This window comes from Microtus pennsylvanicus, chromosome 8 (assembly GCF_037038515.1).
Source record: "Microtus pennsylvanicus isolate mMicPen1 chromosome 8, mMicPen1.hap1, whole genome shotgun sequence".
NCBI lineage: Eukaryota > Metazoa > Chordata > Mammalia > Rodentia > Cricetidae > Microtus > Microtus pennsylvanicus.
In genome coordinates, this window is record NC_134586.1 from 104,398,868 (window position 1) to 104,411,309 (window position 12,442).

The 12,442-nt window shown below is 39.3% G+C and overlaps 1 protein-coding gene across 1 annotated transcript; it reads right to left on the reverse strand.

Moving 5' to 3' along the window:
- Positions 1–467: 467 nt before the first annotated feature.
- Positions 468–11,531, reverse strand: LOC142855732 (uncharacterized). Its single transcript, XM_075982155.1, has 5 exons — positions 11,247–11,531; positions 10,527–10,568; positions 4,819–4,945; positions 4,410–4,467; positions 468–2,954 (listed from the first exon to the last, which is right to left on the reverse strand). Exons 1-5 carry the CDS (start codon positions 11,529–11,531, stop codon positions 1,667–1,669), a joined length of 1,800 nt encoding a protein of 599 aa, XP_075838270.1. The 3' UTR covers positions 468–1,666.
- Between the last annotated feature and the right edge of the window lie 911 nt (positions 11,532–12,442).

A 12,442-nucleotide genomic window follows, 5' to 3' on the forward strand; every position in this document is an offset into this window, starting at 1 on the left:
TATGTGATCATTAGAAGACAAATTTAGAAACTGATACATTATTTCCACCATGTAAGATCCAGGGAGGCAATGCAGATAATCACATTTACTGGGAAGAATCATGACTAGCTGGTACATCTCATGTTCCTAGCACATTCCTCTTCCATTACTCACAATAGGAGCGATTTTACCAACAGCATTACAGAGATATTACTGGTATACATTCCACACACTGTACTTCTTTTCACTGTGAGATCACTACGGACTTGAGCAGTGATGTAAAACAGAAATTTTGGAATGCACTACCATAAAGGACAAACACTTTTAAGCTTTATTCATTCTAAACACTTTAAACATTTTCCCACATTTATTCTATACACAAAGGTTCTCACAAGTGAAAAAGTTACTGAGAAGAGTAGGAACTGTGGTTGCTAAAAGATTTTCCACATGGTTATACACATAAAGTCTGTCTCCTGAGTGAATTCTTTAGAACATCATGGCAACAGGAACTTCTGAAGCTTTGAACAATACTCAAATGGATATATGCTTTAGAATTCTTTCCAGAGTAAATCTATGCAAAAGGGTTACAGAAACTGAATGTGCTGAAGACTTTCCCATATTACAGATACTTTGTGAGACATTTATGCTTGTTAAAATCACAAGAACAAAGAAATCGTTTATATAATATGTTTACATACAGAAGGTTTCTATCCAGCATAATGTTTCTACTCTTATACCAAGTCAATCTACTAAAGACTTTCTGATAATAGTTACATGCATTAGGCTACTGACTAGTGTGAAGAGTTTCAGGTCTGTTATGATCACAAGAGCAGCTGAAGGATTTCCCATAATTCTTATGTGCATAAGGCTTTAAGGTAACTATTTTATGCCTGTTAAAGTCTACAGAATGGACAGCTTACAATCTTTTACATACAAAGGGTTTTTCTCCAATGTAATGGTTTTTCATGCAAATCAGGACAAGCGGAAGCATTGAAACTTTTCCTGTAAAGTTTACACGCAAAAACCTTCTTTCCTATTTGAACCCTTTCCCGGATGTTCAGCTGACTGGAGCGGGTAAATGCTTTCCACAATGCGTACATGCATAGCACTTCTCTTCAGTATGATCTCTTTCCTGAACCTTCATGAATAGAAATTGGTGAGGTGTTTACACAATGCTTACACGAATAAGGCTTCCCTAAAGTGTGACTTCATTCTTGTCTGTTATGACGACTGATGTCACTGAAGGCTTTTCTTGTATGTTTACATGCTCAAGACTTTTCTCCTGTGTGAATCTTTTCATGAATGTTCAGGTGATGGGGACAGATAAACACTTTTCCCACAAGGCTTTAATGTATAAGAATTCTCTTTAATGTGAACTTGTTTCATGAGTCTTACAAGAACTGAAACTGGTAAAGGGTTTTTTTTTTCAATGCCTACATGAATAAGGTTTAACTGCAGTGTGACTTCTATGTCAGTAACAACTACTGGGGTTGTTGAATGATTTTCCAAAATGCTTACATACATAAGGCTTTTTTTTAGTGTGAGTTATTTCACAGATGTTCAGATGACAAAGCCAGAAAAAGGTTTTTCCACAATGTTTGCATGTATAAGTCTTCTACTTCTCTGTTGTGTGGCTCCTTTCATGTCTGTTACACCCACTGGATTTGTTGAAGGCTTTTTACAATGCTCACACATAAGGTTTCTCTGCAGTGTGTCTCCTTTCATGTCTGTCATGACTACTGGAATTGGTGAAGGCTTTTCCACAATGCTTACATGCATAAGGTTTCTCTCCAGTGTGAGTTCTTTCATGAATGTTTCGATAAGAAGAACTAGAAAAGTTTTTTCCACAATGCTTACAGGCATAAGGTTTCTCTCCAGTGTGAATTCTTTCATGAATGTTTCGATGAGAAGAACGACTGAATTTTTTTCCACAGTGTTTACAAGCATAAGGTTTCTCTGCACTGTGAATTCTTTCATGATCGTTTCGATGACAAGAACGGGTGAAGGTTTTTCCACAATGCTTACAGGCATAAGGTTTCTCTGCAGTGTGGCTCCTTTCATGTCTTTTACGAAGACCGGGATGGTTGAAGGCTTTTCCACAATGCTTACATGCATAAGGCTTTTTTCCAGTGTGAATTATTTTATGCATATTCAGATTATTGGAAGAAGAAAAGGCTTTTCCACAATGCTTGCATGTATAAGGCTTCTCTCCAGTGGGAATTCTTTCATGAATGTTTCGATAAAAATTACTGGTAAAATTTTTTCCACAATGCTTGCAGGCATAATGCTTTTGTCCAATGCTTTCATGACTGTTATGATGACTGAATTCGGTGAAGGCTTTTCCATAATGTATAGAAGCATCTGGCTTCTCTCCTGTGTGAGTTGCTTTATCTTTCTCAAAACATGTTACACATTTAAATGTTTTGCCACATTGACTACAAATGTTTCTTTTCTCTTCAATATGACTTTTTTCGTGGTTGGTAAGGTCACTGCAATCAACGACGGATTCTTCACAGAGACTACATATAAATTGTTTCACTTCATCATTGTGGCCATGTGGGTATCTCATTAAGACATTCTCACTGAGTTTATCTACAGTATGAGTTCTCTCCTGAGGCTGATCAAAACAGAGACTACTACAAGCTTCATTACATTGTTGATTTTTACAGGGATTCTCTTTAGAAGTTTCAAGTATCTGAAGTGATTCAGAATAACTGGTATCTTTCCAATGTTTCTGATGTGTAAAAGCTTTTGCCACAGCTCCCTTATACAGGAGTAGTTTCCGTGTAGTTTTTTCTCTGAGATACGCATGTAAGGATAAATGACCAATAATGTTTCTTAAATGCAATAGAGTCTCATGAGCTCTTAATCTGGAAGGCATGTCTTTATTGATCATACTGTCTGGAATAAGTTTCTGGTCTTTATTGCACTCAGTATGACATTCATATCCATGGTCATTCTCTATTCCCTGAAATCTGCAAAAAAAAAAAAAAAAAAAAAAAAAAAAAAAAAAAAAAGGAGAGACAATACTGTAGCAGAGAGAAATATCGGAGGCTGGCCTGTATGGAACACAATACTATCTCAGAGGAAATAAAATAATAGTATCAATATCAAGGACAATATGTATACCATGGAAAGACCCTGCCATATGTCATATGTAAAAGTAGAGTACTGACTTTACTTCTCTAAGAATCATGAAGGAGCTGTATCACGGGCTTGGAGGTTAACAACAATTCTCCATCTTTGAGCAAACCAGATTTAACAACAAACATTAATGTGAAGAGCTCACAATTCTGATACATTTGATATGAAGGATTTCTTGCATTTTCTGTGTTCCACAAATGTTTTTGGCAAAGGTGTTGGATAAAAACATAACTCAGAAACACAGATATATAAAATAATTAAGAAGTATAAAATAAGTGGGCAGGAAGGAAAAAGTCCTGGTGTTTGTAGACAAAATAACAAGCGTATGAAGTGGAGAAACACTCTGGCATGTCAGCATTCTAAATACTCACCCAGTGTGGGTTAGTTAGTGACCAACTACACCCATCTGTGGTCACAGGTGGATAGGTACCATCAATTGAAAAATGACTAAATCAGATTGGTCTGGAAACAAAACCTGTGGGAGCATTTTCACACTCCTGATAAAGGAGGACTACTACTGTGTTGGATAGTGTGCCAACGGGAGGAGATCAGGCTCTATGTATGAAATATATCTGCTAGTTTGTTTAGATCTATTTGATACAAACTCCAACCCACATTTGGGAAGGAATTAGACAGCAGAAAATGGCTTTATCAGATTGACATTTAGACATTTCTCTGGCAGCCTTGTCTTGATCACTGTATGAGGTGGAGTGGCCCAGTTCACTGGGGGTGGTATCCCCCTAGAGATGTGGTCCAAGATTGAATAAGGCAGGTAGCTGATTGACAGATGAAGATCACTCTAGTAAACAGGATTTCTCCATCACTTCTGCTCAGTGACTGCTTCAAAATTCCTGTCTTGCTTGAGTTCCTGCCCTGTCTTTTTATTATGAAGGGACTGTGACAAGAAGTGTAAAACTGTCCTCCACCCAAGAGTTCTTTTTTTTGGTCATAGCAAAAGAAAGCAAACATAGCACAGTACTGATGCTCAAAGCATCATAAGTATAAACAGAAAGTAAAACCCTTTGCATGTGAATGGATGTTTTGTGTAATAAACTAGTGAAAACCCTTTTCCTGGGCTCAGTCTCACGTGACATATCTGCAATATTAATAGATTACATGCATGAAATACACAAATATTGAATGTTACAATTCAATGCTCCATTAAAGAAATTTGTGTAGGATCATTTTTCACTTAGGTATATTTGGAGCACTTGGCATGTTCTCAGTTGTCCCTGGAGTCCCAAATGTATAATATAAATAATTTTCTACTGAACATAATAAATTACCCCATATTCCTGCTGACATCTTTAGAGTCCTCTTCAATATTTTCTTCTAGTGCTTTTTCTAGAACAAAATCCAGAGAATACATCATGATCCATTCATATTCAACATAAAAATTATTACAACCTAATTTTTATGATATGGGTAAACACAATAAATTCACCACATTTTTCACTTCAGGAATTTAATACCAGCAATGACATGAATAAGCAGGACATGTTATATGGAGCTAGCCACTTGTGCATCCCACTCGCCAGTCCAGTCATCACCGCCTACCTAAGTTCTGCCTTGTCAATAGGCCAAGGCAGTTTCTTTACTTAGTAATGGTATCACAGCACATAGAGGGGACGCCCACATCAAGGACACAGTTGTTCAATGACCGAATAAGCAATGGGAGTTTACAGTACTTTTTACCTATGGAGATCAGGTTCAAAAATGTTTCCTTCATCACATCTCTGTAGAGCTTCTTTTGACTAGAATCCAACACAGCCCACTCTTCTGAGGTGAAGTTCACTGCCACATCCTCAAATTTTACTGGCTCCTATGAATACATATATTAATTAGAATGATTAATTTTCACTGACAGACTGACAGGATACATAATCATCTTGCATGTATGTTTCTGAAGAAACCTCTGAGTTATTATATCAATAGGATTTACTGAAGAATATCATGGGATGCTATCTTGATTACTTGATGTCCCACTGTCTCATTTACTATTTATTAGCGTGTCACTCACTAGCAGCTTCACACTTCTGAATTTTATGAACTGGACTCTTCAATTGTGATATGAAATAAACTGCTTCTGCCTTAAGTAACTTTTCTCATAATAATCTGTGACAGCCAGAGGAAAAGCCTCATATATAAGGAATAGCAAGGCAGGAAATCCAAGCAGAGACAGAGGAGAAAAGAAGGCACAATCAGAGAGATGTCACAAAGCTGCTGAAGGAGAAAGACGCCAAAACTTTTCCAGAAAGCGACAGCTTCATGGAAATACATAGATTAATAGAAATTGATTAATTTAAAATGTAGAGTTAGCTAATAGGAAGGCCGAGCTAATCGACCAAAGAGTACATAACTAACATTAAGCCTCAGAGTTGTTATTTCTTAAGCAGCTGTAGGAACTTGTAAGCAGGATCTGGTGGGTGGAGAGAAACTGTTCTGGGGGACCAGAGGAATGGAGAATATTTGTAGCTACATAATGGTGGCCAATGTTTGTCGGCATACATCTACATAAAGCCAAAGAAAGCTTTAATAGAGGGCTTCTAGACCCACAAAAACAGGAGTCAAATGGAGCTCCTTGGTAGGCACATTTTTTTTCACGGAGCCTCTGCTTGCCAGTGGCTAGCAGAGACATTGCTTCTTTATGACACAGAATCCTGAATCATGCTCGGATCAGTTATGGCTCTGGCTCTTTCGGGAAGTCCTGGTGTGGAGCATTTATGAGGTTTGTGAGAAACTTGCAGCAAGTGCTTGCTGGAGGTGTGGTGGTGAACATGGTTTGCAGAGATAGTGGTATATTTTTCTCCACCATATTGAAAGGCTGAGAGAGGGGAGTCAGCATCCAGGGCTTCAGCAACCATACTGCTCACCATATAGGAAAACAAAACAGGGGGCTGGAGAGATGGCTCAGAGGTTAAGAGCACTGGCTGCTCTTCCAGAGGTCCTGAGTTCAATTCCCAGCAACCACATGGTGGCTCACAACCATCTGTACTGAGATCTGGCGCCCTCCTCTAGCGTGCGGGCATACATGGAGGCAGAATATACGTAATAAATAAATAAATATTTAAAAAAAAAAAGAAAAAGAAAACAAAGCAATACAAAACACTCCTGCTGTGGAAGCTCCTTCAGCCAACAGCCTTTAAGATACCAGCAGACATGGGCGTGGTCTCTTATACTATAAATGCAGCTGTAAAGCCTGTGCTTGCTCTCCTGCTTCCAGCTATTGCTTCCAGCTGCAAGACTCTGTACCTGTTCCTCATTTATGCAGAGGACTGTGATCTGGGACAATGATATGTAAGTCTCCCCTAAATAAATAACCCTTTATTATTCATAATTCTGAACTAGTGTGGGATTATTTTGTGACTTCCACCAACAAATGACACTAAACACAGGCCAAGTGCATCCACAGAAAACCTGAAAGAGCTTGGGAATAGAGTTAAGCAAGGTTTTTTAATAGCAGCAATTTCTCCGGTGGGCTCTATTTGCTAGAGGTAAATGTGTCCGATTTAAGAGAGGCCTCCTGACTCAACTTTAGCCTGGAAATTTTGCAGCACTTTTAAAAGGTTCTGCCAGGAAACACTTAAATGGTGTTGATTACAAGGTGACCACATGCTTTCTGGTGCTGTCAGGAACCTTGAAATGTCATAGAGTTGTGGCAAATAAACATGACTCAGGCTGGTACCTCCTCCATGAGGCTGGAATGCCAGGGCTTAAATATTACCCATATCACTTAATAAAGTAGAGACTCATGTAATCAGAAAAAGAGAGATATATAGTAAAGATAGATTCAAAGATGAAGAAAACCTCTAAATGGTTTACTCTGTGTTTAAAACTATATGTCCCATGCCATCAAAAGGGAAGCATGGGACTCCAGTATTCACTTCCTGTAGATACCAGGAGACAGTGGACAAATACAAACAATGGTTAGATTACTAAGCTCTGATAACGGAGGTGGTAAAAGCATGGCAGTCAGTATCTGAGTTTTACCTTGATATAGTGTGAAAAGTTATCTGCTTCCTAAGTTCTCAGCCTAAGAACCAATTAATTCTAATTTATTAACCTTCTAGTATTACTAGAAGTCCCTTTTCTGACTAATTGCTTTTGCTTGTTTGTTTGTTTTTCTTTCTTTCTTTTTTTTTTTTTTGAGACAAGGTTTCTCTGTAGCTTTGGTACCTGTCCTGGAACTAGCTCTTGTAGACCAGGCTGGGATTGAACTCACAGAGATCCGCCTGCCTCTGCCTCCAGAGAGCTGGGATTAAAGGAGTGCACCACCACAGCCTGGCTTTTGACTAACTGCTAAAGACATCTGCTTTCTTGCATTTAGTGCTTTCTCTGTAATCTCCTCTGAAACATACTTCATGGTAGCTGCCTAGTTACCAATTGACGTTAAAACTCACTCCCCTCTTTAGGGTCTCCCTTGACTAACTCAGGGCAAGGTTGTAAAAATTCATTTGTCCAGACCTAATGTTTGGTGCCCTTAGTACAAAGGTAGGTTCAGAAACTAGTCTATGCCACAGTGTCAAAAGCTTGAACTGGCTGTGGTCTCAGCTAGCTGATAAGCTTCTTTGCCCCATGGTATTCTATTTATTATTTGTAAGTGTGCTCCTGGTTTTCCTGGAATCTGGTATCTGGAATAAAGCTTGCTTCAGGTTTACATTCTCATCTTTGCAGGACCACACTGGACCCAACAACTGGAACCTGTAGCCCCGACTGCACCATGAGGATCAACCATCTGATGAATCCACTGACACCTGGAAGATTGATCACCAGATACACGGCTGCAGCTACAACAATCAGAGGAAACGATGGGAACACAGGGTAAGAACACACTCCACAACACAGAGCATCACGACATAAAAACTAGCGGCTATCAAACAGCAAGACCTGAACACCCAAATATAGATGAAGAAGGAGAAAATGACCTAAATAATAACTTTAGGAGAATGTTTGAGGCCCTTAAAGAGAAAATGAAATATTCCCTCAAAGAAATGGAGGAAAAGACAAGCAAAAATCACAAGAAATCCACAAATCCCTTAAGGAAAACCAAGAAAAAGCAATCAAACTAGTGAAAAAAAATGCAAGACTTAAAAATCTAAATGGATACAATAAAAAAAACATAAACGAAGAAAATTCTGGAAATAACAAATATGATAAAAAGATCAGCAACCGCAACTACAAGCACAAACAGAACACAAGAGATGGAAGAGAGAATTTCAAGTGCTGAAAATACAAAACAAGAAATAGATTTATTGGTCAAAGAAAACATTAAATATAACAAAAGCTTAACACAAAATATCCAGAAAATATGGGAAGGCATAAAAAAAAACAGACTTCAGAATAACAGAGATATGGGGAAGTCCAACTCAAAAGCACAGACAATTTTTTCAACAAAATCTTAAAAGGAAAGTTTGCCAACCTAAAGAAAGATATGCATAAGAAGACACAAGACGCTTGCAGAACGCCAAACAGACTGGATCAAAAAAGAAAAGTCCCCACCTCACATAATATTAAAAACACTAAACAGAATAAAGTCTTTACTCCCAGAATGGCTGAGGCAGAGGAAGGTGAGCTCTGAGTTCAAGGCTAGCATGGTCAACACGATGAGTTCCAGGACTACCGCATGAAACCCTGTCTCCAAAAAACAAACAAATAAAACAAGGAAAGAAATAACGAATTAAAACTAAAATGAAAGTCAACATAACTACACACATAAGAATAATAAATACAACATAAATATAATCCACATTCAAGTTAACTTTCAAATAAAAAACATTTTTTCATTACTAGTAAGCACATTTATCTTTCTCTCAGATGAACATTCTAAAGATTCCCAACTGGATAGAAATTACATTATCTGAGAAAATCAACTCTCTGAGGTTAACAGAACGAGAGGAAATATAAGTATTTTTTCTCAGGTACTGCAACACTGTAAATGACTTGTTTATAGAATTGACACTCCCAACCCCTTCTGTTTAAAACAGCCTGCAGCAAACAAAGAAGCAGCCACAGAAATGCAATGCCAATTTGATTCCACTCTCGGCCACTGTCCATGGCATTTGACATACTGCAAATTTTGAAAATTCTATTTTGGGTCTCACTGCAAACAAGTAAAATGTGAAGCAGATTTAAATGTCTCCCTTTCTTCAGACCTGTAAACTTGAAAAACTGCAGCCAGGAGAAAATAAAAAAATCTCCTACAATATTGTTTTTAAAAGGCAGGGAGAAGGTGGGGAGGGAAATGAAAAAAAACATAGAGGATTTCTGTAGGTGCCAGCCATGATAAGCTAAATATGAACAGTTCACCCAAAGGAAGTTCTTTCCTTCCAACCATTATCACCTGCCAGAGTAGGGCTCAGCCATTGATAGGTTTAACGGGGCCTGAGTCTCCGGAGTTACTTGTTACAGGGTTGACACTCCCAATCCCTTCTATCTATTATCAGCCCATATCCAAACAAGCAGCAGCAACAAAAATAACAAGCCAAGCATTTTTGTTTTGTTTTTTGTTTTTCTTTTTTTCCAGACAGGGTTTCTCTGTGGCTTTGGAGCCTGTTCTAGAACTAGCTCTTGTAGACCAGGTTGTCCTAGAATTCACAGAGATCTGCCTGCCTCTGCCTCCCTAGTGCTGGGATTAAAGGCGTGCGCCACCACCGCCCACTTCATGAAACTCTTAAACAGTCCCGCCGACCTTCCCACATTCTGCAGCTTTCCAAAATTCTAATTGGAGCCTCAAAAAAAAAATGATGCAAACAAATAAAACATGAAGTAAATTTAAATTTCTCTGACTTCAGACCAATAATTTTGAAAAACTGCAGTCAGAAGAACAAGAAAAAAAAATCTCCGACAATATCATCAGAAAAAAAGAAACATTCAAAATCTATGCCGGATATGGTGATAGGGAGTTAGACATATCTTTATGGCAAACTTCATTCACAAGGGGAGGAACGGGGATCAATTCTGAGGCAGACTAGGGAGGAGAATGAAGGAGAGAGGAAAGAACTCCAGTGTGATAACCCGAAAACCTAAATCAGCCCAAACCCAGGCACAAGAGGAGAACGGAACTATGAAAAACGCACGACCCTACACAGTACAGCCTGGACTCAGCATCACCAATCCGCCAGTGCAGCAAAATCTGTTTGGATGCAAGTCCGGCATGGATGCACCCAAGATGGCTGACGATTGAGGGGAAGCAGCTTCTCCAGGACTGAAAAGCAGAAGACTAGGGGCCCATGGCGGCCTGTGGGCTGCACGATTCAAAAGCATTGGCATAGGCATTGCTGGGCTAGAATACCGCCTTCCACTGGACTGCATAGCACCAGGGGAAAATCTCACTGCGGGAGCCATAGAGAAGCTACTGCCCCAAACTCGCCAGGCAGGATTCCAGGAGCCCAAAGCGCACTCACCATTTCGTACTTCTGCTGGTTCTCAGTTTCCTCCCTAGAGGCCTGCAGTCAGCAGAACAGACAGAAGTCCAAAACGAGTCCTGACAAGGATTTCCTCTGCTAAGCCATACTTTAAAAATGTTTTCCCGGAAGCATGCTATGACTATCCATGCTACTCATTGGACAGTTCATTCCATTTAGTGAAGCTGTCCCTGATTGGCGATCTCTACTCACTCCGCCCCTTCAGCGTAAAGTATCTTAAACGTTTAGGAAACAGCAGTTTCAAACATTTGTTGCAAGCAGGCTTGAGGAACGCAGACTTTTAAGAATTTAAAGCCAGTCAGTGAGCCGGGCGGTGGTGTTGTATGCATTTAATCCCAGCACACGGGAAGCAGTGGCAGGCAGATCTCTGTGAGTTCGAGGTCAACCTGGTCTACAAGAGCTAGTTCCAGGACAGGCTCCAAAGCAACACAGAGAAACCCTGTCTTGAAAAAAAAAAAGAAAGAAAGAAAGATTTTTAACAGAAATATTATTCATCAATCCTTTCTTCAGATGGCTATCCTGGGGTGTTGAGATGATTTAGCCATTAAAAGCTAGGCTGACAACTAAATTGCATCTTTGAACATGACCATCACAGACGTTCTTCATATGACAGTGACTGTTTTAACTAATCTTGTCATGATGTGACTGACTGTCCTCACAGCTAAACAACCCCCATATTGGAGAGTTCAAAAATGTTACCTTGAAGAAGATGATCACGTCTGGGCTTATTGACCATCTATAGCACATCTGGAGGGATGGAGGAAGGCAGAAACTTCTCAGCTTCTCACCATGTGTCAGCCCACAGATGAATATCTGCTGAGAAAGCCTTTCTCCCAAGAGAGCCTGCTGCCAGGAGCCATGTGACTTCTTCGGGGAACAAGGCCTGAGAATAACATGAACAAGTTCTCCCTTTTGGGAAGACCTGGGAGAATTTAACCCATTTTTGGCAAGGGTGATGGATAAATTGCTGTATATTTGGGCCATGACCCAAGGAGCATCTGTGCTACCTGCTCACCTTGCTTTCCTTCCACAAATCATACTGCTGGCTGCCTCGAGCTTCACTTTCTTAGAGCCCAATAGATGAGATGGCTGTTGCATTTGTAAAAACTTTCCCCTGATGACTCTCTGGATGAGCCAAGTGGATTTTGTTAAAAATGTACAGTGGACCTGATACAGCTGCTAAAGTCTTTGATGCTTCAGGTGTAACTGTGAATTCAGGATTTCCAAGAACAGGATGTTGCCTGTCCAGCGATCCCTATGACTAGATTGAAAGAGTCACAATAGTTCAAGACGTTACAAATTTGCATAATTGTTCTGAAAAGAAGGATCCTAAGAACAAGAGTCTAAGGGAAATGTAATAAAATAGATGATATCAAGAGTTAATGAGAACAGTCTATGAACAGTAAAAATGAAGCAAAATCACAGAAACTCAAATGCCCTCATTTCTAATAACTGTGTCAATAATGTAGGACTCAATAGTGCAGGAAGCTGAGAGGACAGGGACTTGAGAACAAGAGATAATCAATGCCAATTACGAAAATTAAGTTTCTAAGTTATGTAATCTACAGGATGATAGGGGAAAACCTGGTATATCCTCCAAAGGAGATACAGAAGTATAAAACACAGAACAAAGTGATTCAGCCTTGACTGATGAGTTTATTGTAAGAGTTTAGATTTCACTACAGCTAAATATTAACCACCAAAGCTAAATTTCTCTTTTGTTTTGCATCACACTGTAACTGCAAAGAATGCTGACTGGGCACACTGTTCTACCTGTAGATGTGCCTAGTGAGAAAACTTCCTTTGTTGCGTGCTTTTCTGCTCATGCTTGTGATATTAAAGTTATAAATCAAGTAGTAAAGATTACCAGGGGGGAAGTTGGGGCACAAAAAGAG